This window comes from Amorphotheca resinae (assembly GCF_003019875.1).
Source record: "Amorphotheca resinae ATCC 22711 unplaced genomic scaffold M430scaffold_7, whole genome shotgun sequence".
Lineage (NCBI taxonomy): Eukaryota > Fungi > Ascomycota > Leotiomycetes > Helotiales > Amorphothecaceae > Amorphotheca > Amorphotheca resinae.
The window spans coordinates 213,574-232,860 of record NW_020194477.1 but is presented as its reverse complement, the minus strand read 5'-3'; the positions used below and the strand labels follow the sequence as shown (position 1 = coordinate 232,860).

Sequence of the window (19,287 nt, the reverse complement as noted above, 5' to 3'; positions counted from 1 at the left end):
CACCGACGCAGTTCATATCGATATATATGTGCCTCGGCAACCATAAATCTTCAACCATTCCACGCCAAAGTTTTGACTCAAACACATCCATTCGACAGTTTACAATAGAGCATTTCACAGCTATCCACATCTTTCTAACACTAAATAGACCAGATACAAAGTTACCTTTTAAGCCTTTCTAAATATCTCGCCCTCGGGCGACGAGCACCCCAAAACACACTTTGAATCAGAGCTTATTCAAAACCTTCGAGCTTTGCTCGACTTGCAACATGGAAATAACTGATCCGAGCCTCGGGATGTTCTCCCTTCTACCAGCAGAGATCCGGACAGAGATATGGAAGCACTTCTCACCCCAGCTGCATGTCGGCCGATCGCTTCCCAGGAAACCAAATCACCTCTCACGAGACCAGGAAATCCTCCTTACAAGCCGCAAAATCTACGCAGAAGTAGCCGCCGAAGTACCTTCTGGTTACAATGACAACACGATCATAATATCTGTCAGTCCAGAATATCGATACAAATCGTGGATAAAAGCAAAAAACACTAAAGGAGTGCAATGGGATCTAGAGGACCTACTAGACGCCATCTCCAGGGGCTTCTGTGATCTACCTTGGCATAACCTGAACGTTCAAATTTGGATCTGGGCTCCGCATAGAAAAGACAGTGCCCAAATCCTTTGTCTTTACAAGAAAGTTCGAGCCCTTGTGGAGATACTCAAGGGGGCGAAGGGATGTCTGTCTCTCTGGGTGGTTTTCGGGCATACGAAGAACACGAGCTGGTTCGACAATGCCCAGCCCCAGTGCTCGATCAAAATCGAGGCCGATTTATTGGCACTATTGCCATGGACAAGGGCAAAATGGGACTACGAGTTTATCTTCCCGCTGTTCTTACAAATCCGGAACGTGAAGATGGCTAGAATGTATTCTACGGAGATGTTCGAGGGAAAACAGGAGAACCGGATGATGGGCGAGACATTTATGAAAGCACAAAGGATCATGAGGAAAACAACACCTTATGGATCGGGGGCAGCAGATTGGTATGACGGAAAACGAATCGAGGAGTACCTTAACCACCTCTTCATGATGGTAGAGCGCAAATTGGATCTTTTGCCGTCGAAAACAGCAAATATGCTCCGCCTGGACCGCTTTAGCTCTTGGTATACAGACAAGCTGCATGGCAACTCGCCTTACGAGAATGAACTCAAGAAATTGTTACTTGATGGCGTGGAAGGACACGATACACTAAGAACAATGAACGACCGGTACCGGATCATGAGGGCACACAACCCATTGTCGCTTGCATATCGAAGCGCTTTCCCGAAGACCTTCGATTCAACCAAGCACCCGGATATCGATGCGAGAGGTTGGAATCGAGACGCATGGCATTGTGTTTATAGACGCGGTATTCCACCTCTTAACGGCAAGAAGACTAAGGAGAGGTATCGGAAATGGAGCATGGAATACGACGCTCCGGAAAACGGCAGGGAGTTCGTGAAGTTGCACAGCTATTTTTCTTTGCTTATTGGAACTTCAATTGGAAGATTGTGGTGACCCAGTCACCCTGTCACCAGTAACAATGATATGGGTAGCATTGGTCTTGTTGAGTCTAGTTCCAGAGAAGGGGATCTAAATACAGTACCTAGGGGTTGTGGGTCACGTGGTCGCTACCCTCACAAAGATAGGTAGGTACTCGGCCAGATATTGGCCCCCTTGATTTCCTTGATTAAGTACTGACTTGTGTAGAATCAGGGCATATATATAATTCAACCAGACCCACGTTTACCCCTTCATCTCCCAGCCATGCTGATCACCAACACTCTCCTTCAGCAGCAGCCGGAGTCCTAAATAGGAAATTTCGAAGCTATTCCCACTCAACTCACGTACTACTCCATTACTTACTAACTACGAAATTGACTACGCAAATCAACTACTTTACCTTACCTGCCTGAAGATCTACTTCAACGATAACGATAGCGTTGCTGAGCCTATGATTCTCAGGCCTTATAAGTTATAATGCTCGAGTTGCCATTGATCATTCGGCACCTATCAGGAAGTCATTGATCATAGCAGACCTCTTCTAGACACACATCACAATTCTTAGGGCCCGTCAGCTCCTCCGAGTTCTCGCACCTACACCTTCAGGACCACACCGAAAATATCTTTCCTCAAGCCCGCCATTGGTCATCGCCCAGTAAGTTGCTGTCCAATAGAGCGAATAAGGGATCGAATCACGAGACGAGAACCCTGCCCCCCCTTTTAACCCCCCTCCCCCCCCCCCCTTTTTAACAGTGCTGTGCTAAAGATAGTCCTTACTGCTGCCTAAGGCACACCGAAGCAAACTGATTTGCAGCCTGATCCGCAAGGCGAACTTTGTAACTCATCCACCAATGCGAACCCAAAGTGACAGTCCTGCGGTTGTTTCTTCTGTGCATCTGATAGGACTCGAGACAAGAGGGTTAAATCATAACGAGAGGGAGATGCTTTAGATCTTAGGTAGGTAATAAAGGCCTGGATTGGTTTATGGATTTGATGAATGAATGAATGAATCAATCAGTCAATCAATCCCCACATCTTCGTCCTCAAGCCTCAAGCCTCAAGCGGACAAGCGTGCTGGCGATAACTTATCGGGGTCTCCGTTGCGAAATGTGGGGTATAGGCGTTTCCCTCCCGTGTGTAAACGGGACAGACTCTACCTACTGCAGAACGGGGTGTTGTTGGGGTTGGTGAGATGGGACGAGAGGGGCGGTGAAGAGTTTTCTTGCTGGTACTATGTACTTTGTACTTTGTACTTTGTGCTCTGTACTTAACTTGATCTTGGGTTCAATAAGCTTCGATGTTGCGCTTATTCTTGCATTTATCGGTCAAGCGTAGAGGTTGAAAATAGAAATGGGAAGCAAGTAAGGGGAGGAAGGGTTGGGGCTGAAGGAAAGCTACACGACAGGATATTCGCCATGCTGTTTGAGCCGTCTGGATTTCACAACCCCTTACTAAGAGAGAAGTACAAGAGGCAACCCTTGACTTGAATCTCTTCCCACAACTCGAGCCCAAGCCGAGTCTTCTTCCCGGATAGGACAGTGCTCGGAAGAGGGCCTCTGCCGCCTGCAAGTCATGTTGATTATGAAGGGGGCTGGCTATGGGAAGAGGGGGAGGGGGCAAATTATAGACGGGCCAAGAAAGGTAGAAAAGGTGAGATCTTTTTACTTTTCTTTTTTTTTTTTCTTCTTTCGAGAACCAATAGCCCGTGAATGCAAGGTAAATATTCGAGATGTTACCCCGTATTGATTAGCCGCAAGTTCTTTACTGTGCAGCATTTGCCACAGATTGCCACGGATTGCCACAGAGGAGTAGACTCGGATGCTGACCAAAAGGCACGGTTTGTATGTGGTACCTCTCCAGGGCGGTGAACCTTTTCGCACTAATTCCTCTTTTTTCCCTAAGCGACCGCCTGCGCTGGTGTTTTGGTCCGGATTAGATAACCTCGCCCTCTGGTCCAGTATATGAACATATCTCTCTTCTGCATCGCACTCCTCTCTTTTTCTCTCTCTTCATCTCCGCTCTATCCTCTTTCCCCCCCCATAATCACTCTCCTTCATCCCCTCTTCACCAGACGCCGGTGAAATACGGTTGAGCATCACCGCAACATCCTGTATCTGCGTCGACAGGAACACGCATTCCCGATAGAAGATACGATTCGACACCTAATCGATACCCTATCTCTTTAGCGCGCCCCTCGTTGCTGAGGAAAAAAAATCCTATCCCCACCCACAATCGATTCTTTCTTCCTTCTCTTTTACACAACATGCCAGCAGCCACAGCAGCACCTTCATCTGCCAACATGTCTGCTAAGGAGAACAAGGGATCGGTCAAGGTTCTTGACGAACTGATGGCCAAGTTGAACATCTCGAAGGACCAAGATCAGATCAACGAGGCAACCCACAACCTTGCCGTTTTCATTAACGGCGATATCGAGACCAAGGACGCCCCAACAAAGTAAGTCTTTCGCATTTTATTATCACAGTTATCGACGGGAGTGAAGAGTCGAGAGAGGATTCTTCTGCGGCCTTGCCGTTGTTTGTGGCGCTCTGAGGGCAGCGCCTCACGGTCGCAGCACCTCCCACTATCGACGTTTTGAAAATTTTGCCCTGGAAACATTTACGCTGACATCTTCCTTGCAGGACTGTCGAGACCCTCCAGAAGCAACTGGCGAACAAGAAGGATGCCGTTGTACGAGAGCGCGCTCTCAACGCCATCAAGGCTATCGCTGAGCATGGCGAGACCTCGGCGGCTGTTGAGCCATATCTTGTCACTCTCCTCCCAGCCGTCCTGGCAGCCGTTGGTGACAAGATGGTCCCAGTCAAGAATGCCGCACAAGAGACTGCTTTGAGCATCATCAAGGCCGTCAACGCAAACGCCGTCAAGGTCGTCTTGCCACCCATCATCAACTCCATCCTCACCGCACAAAAGTGGCAAGAAAAGATCACTGGTCTCAGCTGTATCGAGGCCCTTGTCGCTTCCGCTCCCGCACAACTGGCCCTCCGTGTACCAGATCTTATCCCAGTCGTCTCCGAGTCGATGTGGGATACCAAGCCAGAGGTCAAGAAGATGGCCTACGGTACAATGGAGAAGGTCTGTGGTCTTATCGTCAACAAGGATATCGAGCGATTCATTCCCGAGCTCATCAAGTGTATCGCCAAGCCAGAAAACGTCCCAGAGACTGTCCATCTGCTCGGTGCTACCACTTTCGTTACCGACGTTCATGAGCCAACTCTGGCTATCATGGTCCCCCTTCTTGACCGTGGTCTCGCTGAGCGCGAAACCGCAATCAAGCGAAAGTCTGCCGTTATCGTCGACAACATGTGCAAGCTTGTCGAGGACCCCCAAATTGTCGCGGCTTTCTTGCCCAAGCTCATGCCCGGTCTGAACAAGAACTACGAGAACTTGGCTGACCCCGAGGCTCGTGAGAAGACCAAGCAAGCTCTCGACACTCTTATCCGTGTCGGTGACGTTAAGGACGGGAAGATCCCTGAGGTCTCACATGCTGGTGATGTCTCCACCGTTCTCGCCATTCTCAAGGACATCCTTGGCTCCAAGCACAAGGATGCTGCCGAGAAGTTCGGTCCAGTCCTCGAGTATGCTTCCGCCATCGCCGGTCAACTTATTGACGAGAAGGATGCCGATAGCTCCTCTTGGACCACTAATATTAAGCCATACATTGCCGCCGTTGTTGGTGACAATGATGCACAAGGAATCGTTGACAACCTCCGAAAGCGTGCTTCTCCAGGTGCTGAGGCGGAAGATGCCGAGGAGGCTGACGACGAGGAGGGAGAGGATCTCTGCAACTGTACCTTCAACTTGGCTTATGGTGCTAAGATCCTTCTGAACCAAACACATCTCCGCCTCAAGCGTGGCCAACGTTACGGTCTCTGCGGTCCTAACGGTTCCGGAAAGTCGACTCTCATGCGCGCCATTAACAACGAGCAAGTTGAGGGCTTCCCAAAGAAGAGCGAGGTCAAGACCGTCTTCGTTGAGCACGATCTCGATTCCGCCGACACTGAACAGACCACCATCGCCTGGACCATGAAGAAGCTTGCTGAGGTTGGTGTTAATACTAGCCAGGCTGAGGTCGAGAAACAATTGGCCGAGTTCGGTTTCACCCCAGAAATGACCGCCAACCAGATTACTGCTCTGTCTGGAGGATGGAAGATGAAGCTGGCTCTTGCCCGTGCCGTCTTCGAGGCTCCTGATATTCTGTTGCTCGATGAGCCGACTAACCACTTGGATGTGAAGAACGTCAAGTGGCTCGAGGACTACTTGAAGGCTTCCCCTTGCACATCCATCATCGTTTCTCATGACTCCGGTTTCTTGGATAATGTCTGCCAGCACATCATCCACTACGAGCGATTCAAGCTCAAGAGATACCGTGGTAACTTGAAAGAATTTGTCAAGAAGTGCCCAAGTGCCCGCTCCTACTACGAGCTTGGTGCTTCTGATCTCGAGTTCACGTTCCCTGAGCCCGGTTATCTCGAGGGTGTTAAGACCAAGGCAAAGGCTATTGTGCGTGTTAACAAGATGGAATTCCAATACCCAGGTACCCCCAAGCCACAAATCACCGACATCACCTTCCAATGTTCCCTCGGCTCCCGTATTGCCGTTATCGGTCCCAACGGTGCTGGTAAATCTACTCTGATCAACGTCCTGACCGGTGAACTCATCCCAACCAAGGGTGAAGTCTACACCCACGAGAACATCCGTATTGCTTATATCAAGCAACACGCTTTCGCCCACATTGACAGCCACTTGGATAAGACTCCTTCCGAGTATATCCAATGGCGTTTCCAGACTGGTGAGGATCGTGAGACCATGGACCGAGCCAACAAGATCGTCACCGACGAGGATGAGAAGGCCATGGACAAGATATACAAGATTGAGGGTACCCAGAGACGTGTCATCGGCATTCACGCCCGTCGTAAGTTCAAGAACTCTTACGAGTACGAGTGTTCGTTCGCTCTCGGAGAGAACGTTGGAATGAAGAACGAGCGATGGGTTCCCATGATGACTGCTGATAACGCCTGGATTCCCCGAAATGAGATCATTACTTCTCACCAGAAGATGGTTGCTGAGATCGACCAGAAGGAAGCTCTTGCCAGCGGTCAATTCCGCCCTCTGGTCCGAAAGGAGATTGAGGCTCACTGCGCCAATTTCGGTCTCGATGCCGAGTTGGTGTCTCACTCACGTATGTTGGGTCTCTCCGGTGGACAACGTGTCAAGGTTGTCCTAGCTGCTTGCTCATGGCAACGACCACACTTGATCGTCCTTGACGAGCCCACCAACTACCTCGACCGTGACTCTCTTGGTGCTCTGTCCAAGGCTCTCAAGAAGTTCGAGGGAGGTGTCATCATCATCACCCACTCTGCCGAGTTCACCAAGGACTTGACTGAGGAAGTCTGGGCCGTGATGGACGGCCGCATGACCCCCAGTGGACACCACTGGATCAGTGGACAAGGTTCTGGACCAAGATTGAAGGGCGAGGACGACGAGGTACGTTCACATCAGTTTATATTCACGTGATTACAACACCTCACGTGATATCAGAACCCCCACGTGATGCAACTATTTTCACGTGACCCGGATATATACTGACTACGTAACAGGAAGAAGAGAAATTCGATGCCATGGGTAACAAGATTGTCTCTACAAAGAAGGCGAAGAAATTAACGTCGGCCGAACTTCGAAAGAAGAAGAAAGAACGTATGGCTCGAAGAAAGCGTGGCGAGGAAGTCTTCTCTGATGAGGATGATTGAACGGTCGCCGGAGAAAGAAGATAGATCGTAATAAAAGGGCTAGGAAGAACCTGTTGTTTGGTCTGGCGTTTTTGCTGTTTGCGCTCTTATGCAGATATAAAGAGATAAGAAGATAGACTATATCAGCTACACTTCGGCAATCATGAAGCATTCAAGCCTTTTGGATATCATGTCACGTTGACTTGTTAGGACTCCCTTTTAATGGTTATTGGCACCTCGGTATTCAATCAATCAACCCCTCACAGTTATTTCCCGCCTTTAGTTATCACCTATCTCGAGCCTGTCGTACAGTCATTACCCCTGTTAAATTGTCCCTCTCTCTTGTGGTTTTTCCCTAGGTGTCCGCTCGGGGTCAGCTTTCTGTCTAAAACGGCCCAGACTTCCTTAGTCATGTCAGAAAGACCACCTACTTACCTAATGTTCGAATTTGACGATACGATTGAGCCCAAGGTAGGTACCTAAGGTAGGTACGATATCATCTTTAGCACAAAGAACCCTCGAGAACTCCCTGATTTGAGCCTTAATCCAACCCGTTATATGCCCTTTAAAACGCCGCTATATACCCGTTTGTAGGGGAACTCCTTTTCCTTATACTATTAACCTGTTAAGAGCCTGTAAAGCTACCTGTAGAGCTACCTGCGCTGTCCAAGGCTCTCAAGGCTGTCGAGGGTGGTGTTATCATTATCGCCTACTCGGCCGAGTTACTTTAACTTTAACTTCACTTTATCTGTCCATTGCTACATTTGGATACTATCAGTATGTCTTTTTTTGCGGACGTTATCCCTGATGTTTACTAACATTCATTCGTTATATACTCCGGTGAAATTCAGGTCACATGATGCCATCGGTTAAGGGGTCCCACTTTTGTATACCTTATATAGCCTCTCTAGACCCTTACCTTCACTCTTCAATCGAGTCCGATTCTCCCGTCTGACACCATGCCTTCGTAGACCGAAATCCGGAAGGCATCAAAGGCCAAAGCAAGGATAGCAGCACAGTGGTTCCCTGTAGACGAGGCCCCTACTCGGGACGTTGATACTCGGGACGTTGATACTCAGGACGTTATTCGACACCTCTTCTCCCTCTCTCTCTCTTTAGGCTCCCCTCCGAGCATTGTCCTTCCTTTCTACCCACTCTCAGCCTTCACCTCCACCTTCACCGCTCATCAATATTGAGTGTTCACATCCATTTTTTCTTTGCCTTCATTCATTGAGTATCCACTCCGTCCTTCAAGCCGCCCTTATTAGAATTTCTTTAAGCTAGAGAGAAAAGAAAGAGAGAAAGAGAGAAAGAGAGAAAGAGAGAAAGAGAGAAAGAGAGAAAGAGAGAAAGAGAGAAAGAGAGAAAGAGAGAGAAAAGCGATGACATTGGCCGCTACGCTGACTAGTAGTTAAAGGCGCATCATGCGGTAAGGAAGTGACCTCCGTCTGATGATGCATGTTCCCTTGCTGCCTTTTCCTTCTCAGCCGCTTTTGTTTCACATGCAGTTGCTGCTGATTCACATTCAATATATGACCAACCGGAGTTGAAGTCTTCCTTTATCACTGTCAATAATATATCCAACTCTGCTAGTGTGTGGGAGCGCGCATACTGTGTCATTGGCGCCCCCCCTTTTCCTTGCATGGTATTATTGGTCGGGTGATAGTCTTTTCTCTCCCTCTGCAGGAGAGGTCAATTACACTGTGTACTTCATCGAGGGTTGCTTGACTGTCACAATTCCATGGTCGTTGGCGTAGTTCAACTTGATAACTCCCATCTTTCTGCACGTTCAAGATGAAGTATCGACCTCTCAGACTTGGAAGATCCACGTACAGTTGCTCGAAAGTGAACTGTTCGGCGTGTTTTGTCATTCTGGAGGGTTTGAACACAGGTTTACTATGTAGATGTTGAAGGTGGAAGCAAAGAGAGAAGGGGGGGAGGAAGGGAGGAAGGGAGGAAGGGAAAAAGAACTCAGCATCGGGAGAAACGGGGCGGTTGACCCCCGTCACTTTCCAAACAGGAGTTGTGACTACGAACCAGTCAACGGCCTGAAAAACATGTTGACTCAAGCACATTTGATCTACTTGTTGACCCGGATATCGTCTTCATTTTATCGTCTAATTGGGCTTCCAAACATGCCTCCGCTCTAAGAACTCCTCAATGCAGAAACATGGCCGCTTGATTCATCCTACTTCCCAGCATCCTCCTTCAGACTGACAATGCGATTGAAAATCACCTTGTCATCCGTGCTATCCGAATCCATTGCCTACAAACAATTAGCTTTATATCTCCTATCATTGGGCAACGAGCTTACCATATACGCCACACGCATGGCTTGGAACCTAACGGATTCAAGACCTCCCTTTCCAAGCTCAGATTCTCCAGCGGCTTCTGGCCATGGAGCACGAGCCTTCACCTCGTCGAATCCCGATTCAATCATGGCATGAGGCCATATTTCCTCGCTGTTGGGATTGATGTCATTTATGAAACCACCTTCCGCATCATCGGGCTTTTCGGACTTGAAAAGGGAATTGTGTATCCGGACCTCGACATTTCTTGATCCTTCGGCAACCCAATGAATGTATGTCTTTGGCTTCTTTCCTGACTTATCAAAGACGGCTTTGATTTCTGTGACTTTGTCGCCATCTTTCGTGAATGAAACTGCTTTGACCGGATAGGGGACTTGAAGTAAACCAACGGATTTTCCCGGGGCAAGCCGGAAGTATTCTGGACTGTCAACCTCTCGGAAATCGTTGCGTTCGATATAAACCGTCTTTGTAAATTTGACCTTGTGGCTGCCCATTTCTGGAATCTTTGGCGAGAATGGGATCTCAAGTTCCATCTCTTCGGCATCCTCGATTACCACTGGAACTGGATCTAGCACGACCATAAGACGAGGAACGGTGCGCTCGAGATATCTTCGTACGGTTTGATCGAAGCGTGCAAGTTGGATGTTTGTTGGAGCAGTCGTAACGCCAAGTTCATTGACAAACTCAAGAATGGCTCCAGGAGGAACACCTCGTCTCTTGATTCCAATGAGAGTGTAAAGCCTTGGGTCATCCCAGCCTCGAACATACTTCTCAGTGACCAACTTCATGATCTTCCTCTTCGACAGGACGGTTCCCGTGATGTTCAGACGACCATACTCTCTTTGCATAGGCTCATATACTCCAAGAGTCTTATTCAGCCATTCGTATGATACTCTTGATTGGATGAATTCGGTGGTACAGAGGGAGTGAGTAATTCCCTCGAAACTATCACACAGACAATGCGTAAAATCGTATGTAGGATAGATCTTCCATTTGGGACCCGTTCGATGATGTTCGGCATCCAAAATTCTGTATGCCGCCAAATCCCACATTTGAGGGTTACCATCTTCGATGTTTTGCTTCATTCTTAGGAAAGCTTCTCTTGGCTTATATTTCCCGTCACGCATTGCTCGGAACTCACTTAGGTTATGCTCAGGCGTTTGGTCGGCGTGTGCGCATCGAAACCGAGGACCTCGTGCTTCTCCTCCTCTTTGGGCCTTGATCTCAGCATCTGCTAGCTGTCAGTATCTTCAAATGACCAACTTGTATGTGACCTTACCCCCGCAATGGCAAACATACGCCTTGCCCAATTTTATAAGCTCCTCCGCCTTTTCGTATAGTTTATCGAAGTTGTCGCTCGAGTAAGTAACAGCGTAAGGTTTAAACCCGAGCCATTCCACCATCTCCTTGATCGCAGTAAAATATTTCTCCTCCTCCGCTTCAGGATTGGTATCGTCGAACCGCAAATAGCACTTCCCACCATGGTATTTCGCGAAACCAAAGTTGACCGCAATAGCCTTCGCATGGCCGATATGCAGATATCCATTGGGCTCTGGTGGAAACCGCGTTACCACAGGCTTTACTGGCCTCTCCTTATATACCTCATCGAGCCATCCTTGGGCAAACATGTTCGTGGGTTCGGAAATTTTTGCCTCTTCGGTCTTCGGTTTGGGTGCGACAGGTGCTTTTTCTGGTGCTTCTGCCTTGGCTTTGGCTTGAGCTGCCTTCTTTGCCCGTTTGGCCAGTCTCTTCTTCAGCTCCCCTTTCGAGACCATCTCGCCAGTCTCTTCATCCAGCTGGAGCTTGGCTACTTGCCCAGCGACGGCGTCCGCCATGATTGGGCACGTGCGGGGTAATTGAGCGGTGGATGTGGTCGAGGTTCTGGGGGAATCGCAGATGTTCTGTCGACAGTGTTGACGGTATGCTATGGCAGCGTTCGATCTTGAGTTGCGGAACGACAGAGAGGTACGAGTGCGAAAGGCGTGAGTCAAGGAGGCTGATACTGTAGCAATAACTTTTCTTATTATTACAGTTTACGGTATTTACACGTAGCACGAGGCTAGGATTTTGAGCTTCTCGCTAAAGCCCCACTCCAAAATGGCATGACAGCCTTATGACAGCCATGTAGCCTTCTACTTCTACAAGTCCTTGAAACGAATCCTGGAAATCTTCCGTTGTCCAGAAGAAGAGACATATATAACAGGAGTTACGTCTGCCATCAAACTAATCATGACGATCATACCAGCTGCCGAGGTACCAACGGTATCGCTTCTCTACCGCATCAACAAGCTCGCGCCTCCTGCTGCCCCCGCCACCGCAACCCCGAAACCCTTCAAACCATTCAATGATCGCATCGGGCTTTATCGAGGAGATATCACAAAGCTTCAAATTGATGCCATTGTCAATGCTGCTAATAACTCGTTGCTTGGCGGAGGGGGAGTTGATGGTGCTATCCATCGAGCTGCCGGCTCCGGGTTGTTGAGGGAGTGTCGTCAATTGAGGGGTTGTGACACTGGCTCAGCCAAGATCACAGGGGCTTACAATCTACCATGCAAAAAGGTTATTCACGCTGTCGGCCCAATCTACGATTCAAATCTCGTAAAGGAGTGCGAGGAGGATTTGGCTGGGTGCTACAGTACAAGTTTGAAACTAGCTGTTGAGAACGAGTGCAAGAGCATTGCCTTCAGTGCCTTGAGCACCGGGGTTTATGGCTATCCCAGTAATGATGCGGCACCGGTTGCTATCCGAACAGTAAAGGAGTTCCTTGAGGGTGGGGATGGTGATAAGTTGGATAAAGTGGTGTTTTGCACCTTTACACAGAAGGATGTGGACGCATACAACCATTGGCTGCCGTGAGTATATCGATGGCCTCGATATTGCATCCAACTGACACATGGTAGGCATTTTTTTCCACCAACTGAGTCTGAAGCCGAAGAGTGGGAGACCGTTAAAGGAGGGGAATCTGCAGAGAATGGAGCTCCAGAGAGCAAAGGAGACACAAAGGTAGAGTATGAAGAAAATGCCAAAAAGACAGAAGTTAACGACCATACAAGCAAAGTGGAGGTTGAGGGGGATAAAAGGAAAGTTGAAGTGCCTGATATTCCCACTGCGGAGCCCGATGACGAAGGTCCAGCGACGAAGAAGCTAAAATCACAGGAAGGAGAAGAGCGGTGAGTTAAAATAACACTTTCGAGCTATGGAGTTGGCGGTGAACATTCTAGGCAAATAGGAAACAAGTGAATATAATTAGGAAAAGAAAGAGATGAATGAAAAAAGGCCTCCTAGCTGTGTATTGAAACGCAAATGAATACCTTAAGGAAAGGAACTACTTGATTCTGGGCTTTCCATTGTGTAATAGATCACGTGCCAATAAAGTGAAGCAAAATTTTGGTCATCTCGAAGCCTCAAGGTTGCAACGGCCAGGTATGCAACGTAAGGTGTTCGAGGAGTAGTTATTGTCTTCTTATTTAGGTATCAAACGCACACTATCTAAACTTTAGACTTCCTCTGACATCGCATGCACCATGTGAAGCCCGCGATTCTCTCCAACATGACGAGCGTCGGTAATCCCTACAAGGAAGACATCGATTTTGCAGCCCTGGCGATACAGGACGCAGATTTTGCTAGAGTGTATGTAAGATACGTCTGGTAGATAGTGATTCTCGCACCTCTCCCATATCATATCTCGTCGTTTGCCTCGTTCGCTGATCCATATGCTAGTCTGAAGCCAAACGGGCAGCTTGATTTCAGTAATCCTGAATCTGTTCAGCAACTCACCAAATCATTACTCAGAAGAGATTTTAAACTCAAAATCGAGCTCCCTCCTGACCGGCTCTGCCCACCAGTAGGTCTTCATGCGTCTTGATTTGAATCCGGTGACTGATGAAATTCAGGTCCCGAATCGTCTGAACTACTTGCTATGGATCCAAAGCCTCTTGGACACGACCAGTGATGCATACACCGACACCTATGATCCCCAAAGACAGGTTCTTGGTCTTGACATTGGGACCGGGGCGAGTTGCATATATCCCCTTTTAGGTTGTGCACAGCGACCGAAATGGAGATTTGCTGGAACTGGTATTTCCAACTTAATCATACTTCCTACAGCTACTAATTTGACTCGTAGACATCGACGACAAGAGTCTACAATTTGCGAAGCAAAATGTGGATGCAAATGCATTTCAGAATCGGGTCAAGCTTCTCAAAACCCGGCCTGACGGTCCATTATTGCCCCTTGATACTATGGAATTTGAGAAGTACAACATGCTACATTAAAGTCCTTCAATAAGCCTCTACTGACTTCTTCAGCATCGACTTCAGCATGTGCAATCCACCATTCTACGAGTCCAAAGCCGATATGCTGACCTCGGCAACGGCGAAGCAAAGACCAGCGTTCACTGCCTGCACGGGTTCAGAGACCGAGATGGTCACGCCCGGAGGAGAAGTTGCCTTTGTTTCAAGAATGATAGATGAGAGTCTGGTTCTCCAAGATAGAGTTCAATGGTATACCTCTATGCTAGGGAAACTATCAAGTGTGGCTACCCTGGTACAGAAACTGAGAGACAAGGGCGTCGGGAATTACGCCGTCACGGAGTTTGTCCAGGGTAGTAAGACCAGGCGGTGGGGAATTGCCTGGAGCTTTGAGGATTTGAGACCTAAGATGAGCGTTGCGAGGGGATTAAACAGTCTGCCGAAAGCATTGCTGCCATTCCCATCGGAATATGTGATAATGGTAAGTCAACTCGAAACTTTGGACTTCAATCATTATGATTGACCTTTTCCAGCTGGATGGAGCGGACATCACGAAAGTTGGTCGGCATCTGAATGACGCACTGTCTCAACTCCCTTTGAAGTGGATGTGGAAACCCAACATCTCTACGGGAGTTGGTTTCAGCGAGAAGGCTGTATGGTCCCGTGCCGCCCGAAGGCAAGCTGGACGGGCCGAAGATACGGGTATCGATGAAGATGAAGATATGGCTCTAGGCTTTAAGATCCAGGTAGAAGAAGTAGGGGAGGCTGGTGTCAAAGTCACTGTTAGATGGCTAAAAGGCCATGATAGCGTGCTGTTTGAAAGCTTCTGTGGGATGATAAAGAGGAGATCAGAGGAATCAATGAAATAAACGATTCATCAAATATCTATCAATAAGAAAATCCCGTATCAACATGTCCGGCCTTGTGTCGTCGGCGGCGGGGTCAGCTTAGTTAAGGCGCCAGGAAGCATCGCAGCCTTGCGACTCGCGAGAAACCTCAAGCCAACCCCACCTCACCAACGTTAGCAACGATCTTGTCTCCGATGTCTCAACCTCTACTTCCGATCGCATCTCTGGATTCAAAAGTCTTGATCGTTGTGGGCTGCATTTCAGATTACCAAGATCGATCCCACAATCCTTGCCTGGCCGCAAAGCACACATGGTGAGCGCTTCTCGCGATAGTACGTACGTACCCATCTCTAACCATACTGCCCGCCCTCCAGAAGCCCACGATCGAAATGTCCAAACCGCAAGGCCATCCCGCCATCCTCCCCATCGCCGAGCCCTCCCTCGAGACTCGAATCCTGCCGCACCACAACCCTCCCCCGAAACAGAGCAGATCGCTCGCCAAGCTACAAACCGCCATCTCCAACAAATTCACGCGGCGCTTCCACAAACTCATGGACCTGCCAGTCGAGATCCGGCTCCTGATCTGGGAAGCGGCCCTGCCTGATGGGCGTGTCCATGAACTGCACCCCTGCGTCAAATTGCTGGAGAATGGCAAGATGATGTTCCGATCCAACCACTCCACCCCACCGGTCCTCTTGTCCGTCTGCCAGGAATCGCGACGGGTTACATTGCAGCACTATCAGCTCATGAGCTATGTCGCGCGGTCCTCCCTCTCGAAGGGTGTGCGGCAATTCTATTTCTCTCCGGAGCGCGACACGTTGTTCTTGAATACACTGATGGGCTTGTACATGGCATTCATGCTCCTAGACGACGACCAGACGAATCGCGCCGGTGTTATGACGGGATGGCATAATATAGCACTCGATGCCGATCGCGCACATCTGATCACACTGCTTGCTGGCAGGGCAGGCCATGCCCCCAAGCCTCGATTTCGAGAAATATTCCCCGACCTCAAGGTCTTGACGCTGGCAGTGGATACCACGAAAAAGGGAAAGACGAGGTTTAGGACAAGTGTCTGGCCGGGCGAAAATGGCACAAGTCTAAAGGTCGTCGAGAGCACTAGCGATGAGTTGGCTAGGGTTTTGGAACCAATGGCCCAGTTCCTAGTCATGGAGTACCCGGGACTCGATCTGGATACCTGTGTGCAGCTGGCACGGGTGAGGAGAAAGAGGTTTATTAGAGGGGATGTTAGGTATGGGTTTAGGAAGACGTGCGCGTTTATGGGCGTAAGGCCGCCTGGAGTTTTCATGCGTTTATAATTGGGAATGGAATGGACGAGAAACCCAAGGTCTGTGGGTTTAGTGACCCAATTGAGACTCGGAGGAGCTGTATGTGGGAAGAGCTTTCTTTATACTTACAGCCGATATCATAATGAGTGTACGATTTACTATATAGCCATGATTTTGCCCCTGCGGCATTGAAACTGCAGTGGCAGAAAGATAGTTCGCTCTACTACGCATGACAATCTATACCGAATTGCTCAGAACCACGGATGTATTTGCGAGCACTGGTCCATAACCCCTCTGTACCTATTCTTCAATGCCATCATGAATGCACTCGCACCAAATATGGTTTAACCCCACCCATATCATCTACCACTTCGCCTCCTTCCTGTCCAAAAAGGCCTTCAAAATCGCCAGCAATTTCTCCAGCGCCGCCAACCAGACCGTCAACTGGGCAATCACCTTCTCCAGATCCTCTCCCAGCTTTGTGTAGAAGTCCTTGCGGTAAGGACACGCGCTCATGGCGGCGCTGAAGATGGGCTTCACCATGAAGGAGTGGTGCGGTTTGAGGGTGTTGCCGTAGGCATTACGGAAAGAGACGGAGAGTTCTTCGGTCGGGGATGCGATGTTCTGGGAGAGCGCAATGGCGGTGAAATCCAATCCGCTGATTATTGCAGGAATAGCTAGTTAGCACGGAATTTGATGGTTGAAGCGGGGCGGTGTGCCGGGGAGGGCAAAGGAGGGGGCGTACCGGACAAGCCACACCAGGCCTTCGGTGGCGGTGTGTTTCTTGGTCTTCAACTCGTTGAGAACGAGATCTTGGATAGTCATGGACTCGGCTGGTGCCGCTAATTGTCTGTCCCTGATTTTCTGGGCGTGCGTTAGTTGGCTTCCTCCTTCTCGATTCAAGCATACACAAACCTTGACATTCCCCAGCATGTCAGCCTTGACGGGCTGGAAGGCCATGGAGCCAAGGACATCTGCTGCCGTTAGTACAGGTCCCTGGGACGGCAGAGGACGAAGAGGTACCGAATAATGTGGTCAGCGACTCGGCGGCCTCCAAGAACTCGGTGGTGGCTATGGCATTGTCTTTCTCTTTGTCGACCGGCACGTCCGCGAAGGACTTCTTTATGGCGTCGAGGAAGGTTCCTCCGGGTGGGTATGCCTGTGTTGTTGCCATTGTGCGTGTTTGTTGTCAGGTATTGTGTTGATTGTCTGGATTGAGGGAGTTGGAGAGTTGCGGGGAGGTCGTCAACGATGCACGTGATCTACTCAGGGGCTGCGTGTCATTCCTGATTATCCGGGTAATCGTCGGCCTCGCTTAGATAGACGAGACGTTTTCGGGTACCTGAATCCACCTGAAGCTTGTCGTCTTTACCCCATGGCGTTGAAAGTGAAAGCCCAGAATCCGGGGATTTTGGGATTTTCGTACGTTCGAAGTTGTGCTTCGGGGTATGCTTCGCTTTACAGGACTGGTGACACTCGTCCTGTGGTCAAGCAGGAGTATACTTCGGCCAGATGTGAGGTATGTGGTAGCACGATAGCCAGTGAACATACAGAGTAATGTCAGATACAAATATCTTCCTCCTGACCCCGTTATTACAGCACTCTCCATATCTACCCAAAACAATGAAACCCAGATAGGTACATACGACCACAGACTGAAAAAAAATAGCGCCTATGTTGCTGTTTTTGGCACAATGCTCCCGAGTCTTGGCGTCACGTGATGTGAGATGCAGCAGAGGATAGATGGATCCTGTTAGAGGAAGATATTTCAAGGTAAGCTATTCTTTACAGACTAATCTACAAAGGCAAAGCACGATCAGGTAATCGTCCAACAAGGAGCATTGCCAAATATCAGCGAAGTTGCTCACCAAGTGCTTGAACACTGGCCTCGCTCTTCATTCTGGATACAGCAACCAGCTATTCCGAGTCAGTCATTTGTGATGGCTGATAATCCCTATACTTTGTCCGTCACCCATTCTCTTCACCCAATCATTGACCATTTCCCTACATCTGTGAGCAGCCAACTCCTGTATCTCTTCTTTCAACCCATTATGGAACTCATTCAAGTCCAAAGTAATCGTCTGAGGATAACCAGGAGGCAAGATATTCCCAAAAGATAGTTGAAGTTGACCAGCTTGTAAGAGGTCTTCCCGATTGCCTCGTCGCACCGCCCTTCCACCTGCATCCTGAACCCAGGTCTCCATAAAGACTTCAGAGATCTTTCCCACCCACTTATGTCCTTTGTACGTAGCAGGCCCGAATTGTCCTTCCATAGTGACTTCTGTTCTATCAATCTCAAGTACGTCCAAAGGAATGCCTAGCTCTTCTGGATCTTGAGTCTTCGGGACTGGACATCGATATCGCGGGCTTTCGCAAAACTTGACAAGTATAACCATAGCAACTTCAAGATGACCTTCCAACCAAAGTCGCGCATCCTCTACCAATTGGTCGTATGTCTCTGATAAGCCAGCTTCAACTACCCATTTCAGCCTCGGAGTTCCACTCGTATCACGTACTGCAATGCTAAGATCGGGTCGTTTACGAGACCCTGCCCACTCACTACCAAATTTATTGCAGGTTGTCTCCCACGAAACACGTGTCTGCCTTTTGAGATCGCGGGAAAGGGTTGTTCTGGACTCGATGAATTCATCAATTAGGAGTGAAGTGATGGACTGATGAAGTGGGCTTGGCATGCATTCCACAATCACGGTTGATGTCGCGGCATTGTACGATAGACGAGGATATCTAAAGTAATTACCTTAATTAGTAAGAATTCTGATCACAGAAAGAGATGTCTTACGGGTCATCGTTTTCCTCTGGGTTCAACTTCTGGTCTAACTTGATCCAATCACCCACTGGCATCTTGATGCGAAGGGGAGTCTCGTAGTCCTCTAGAGGACGGGGTAGATCCCGTCCCGGACCAGGTTTCATCGAGGCTCTGTACTCTTCGACGTATCTCTCTGCTTGTCGGAATCGATCCTCTGCTACTAAAAGATGTTCTTCCGGCGGGGTGATCTTTCGCACAGGGTTGATAGATGGGCTCGGAATCGAAGCGCCGGACAAGTCGGGTGGCGTTAGAAGATTGCGGGGTCCTAGGTCGCGCTGTGGGGGTGCACGAGAGAAATATCCTGCGGACTGTGGGCGAGAGGATGACGATGATGATGACGATGATGATGACGATGATGGCATTGGCGACCGCAGAGGTGTCAAGTCCGGCAAGTCTCGAGAGGAAAAGGGGTCCATGGTGTCTGAAGAGCTTGAATTAAATGGAGATGTTGTGTTGTTGTAGTTCATTACCCAGACAGGAAGAG

General features: G+C 49.0%; 8 protein-coding genes across 8 annotated transcripts; 5 read left to right on the top strand and 3 right to left on the bottom strand.

Annotated features, from left to right (window-relative positions):
* Positions 1-269: 269 nt before the first annotated feature.
* On the top strand, positions 270-1,570 carry M430DRAFT_42570 (hypothetical protein; the record flags this gene model as incomplete). The annotated part of the gene is made up of 1 exon (XM_024867567.1): positions 270-1,570. The coding sequence occupies one exon, from the start codon at positions 270-272 to the stop codon at positions 1,548-1,550; it is 1,281 nt and encodes a 426-aa protein (XP_024720066.1). The 3' UTR covers positions 1,551-1,570.
* A 2,031-nt stretch (positions 1,571-3,601) lies between these two features.
* Positions 3,602-7,569, top strand: M430DRAFT_245695 (hypothetical protein). The gene is made up of 4 exons (XM_024865095.1): positions 3,602-3,989; positions 4,175-7,037; positions 7,092-7,241; positions 7,348-7,569. Exons 1-3 carry the CDS (start codon positions 3,799-3,801, stop codon positions 7,137-7,139), a joined length of 3,102 nt encoding a protein of 1,033 aa, XP_024720065.1. The 5' UTR covers positions 3,602-3,798; the 3' UTR covers positions 7,140-7,241; positions 7,348-7,569.
* Positions 7,570-9,416: 1,847 nt separating this feature from the next.
* M430DRAFT_66922 (hypothetical protein) lies at positions 9,417-11,573 on the bottom strand. The gene is made up of 3 exons (XM_024869257.1): positions 10,868-11,573; positions 9,594-10,819; positions 9,417-9,545 (listed from the first exon to the last, which is right to left on the bottom strand). Exons 1-3 carry the CDS (start codon positions 11,421-11,423, stop codon positions 9,468-9,470), a joined length of 1,860 nt encoding a protein of 619 aa, XP_024720064.1. The 5' UTR covers positions 11,424-11,573; the 3' UTR covers positions 9,417-9,467.
* Positions 11,574-11,722: 149 nt separating this feature from the next.
* M430DRAFT_140692 (hypothetical protein) lies at positions 11,723-12,928 on the top strand. The gene is made up of 2 exons (XM_024862676.1): positions 11,723-12,440; positions 12,489-12,928. The coding sequence occupies exons 1-2, from the start codon at positions 11,818-11,820 to the stop codon at positions 12,760-12,762; spliced, it is 897 nt and encodes a 298-aa protein (XP_024720063.1). The 5' UTR covers positions 11,723-11,817; the 3' UTR covers positions 12,763-12,928.
* A 210-nt stretch (positions 12,929-13,138) lies between these two features.
* On the top strand, positions 13,139-14,708 carry M430DRAFT_103523 (hypothetical protein; the record flags this gene model as incomplete). Its single annotated transcript, XM_024860865.1, has 6 exons — positions 13,139-13,218; positions 13,309-13,432; positions 13,482-13,665; positions 13,715-13,844; positions 13,897-14,320; positions 14,373-14,708. The coding sequence occupies 6 exons, from the start codon at positions 13,139-13,141 to the stop codon at positions 14,706-14,708; spliced, it is 1,278 nt and encodes a 425-aa protein (XP_024720062.1).
* A 368-nt stretch (positions 14,709-15,076) lies between these two features.
* On the top strand, positions 15,077-16,006 carry M430DRAFT_28331 (hypothetical protein; the record flags this gene model as incomplete). The annotated part of the gene is made up of 1 exon (XM_024865776.1): positions 15,077-16,006. The coding sequence occupies one exon, from the start codon at positions 15,077-15,079 to the stop codon at positions 16,004-16,006; it is 930 nt and encodes a 309-aa protein (XP_024720061.1).
* Positions 16,007-16,339: 333 nt separating this feature from the next.
* On the bottom strand, positions 16,340-17,150 carry M430DRAFT_19538 (hypothetical protein; the record flags this gene model as incomplete). Its single annotated transcript, XM_024864100.1, has 4 exons — positions 16,340-16,634; positions 16,722-16,840; positions 16,892-16,950; positions 17,000-17,150. 4 exons carry the CDS (start codon positions 17,148-17,150, stop codon positions 16,340-16,342), a joined length of 624 nt encoding a protein of 207 aa, XP_024720060.1.
* Positions 17,151-17,827: 677 nt separating this feature from the next.
* Positions 17,828-19,219, bottom strand: M430DRAFT_19537 (hypothetical protein; the record flags this gene model as incomplete). Its single annotated transcript, XM_024864099.1, has 3 exons — positions 17,828-17,893; positions 17,962-18,721; positions 18,777-19,219. The coding sequence occupies 3 exons, from the start codon at positions 19,217-19,219 to the stop codon at positions 17,828-17,830; spliced, it is 1,269 nt and encodes a 422-aa protein (XP_024720059.1).
* Between the last annotated feature and the right edge of the window lie 68 nt (positions 19,220-19,287).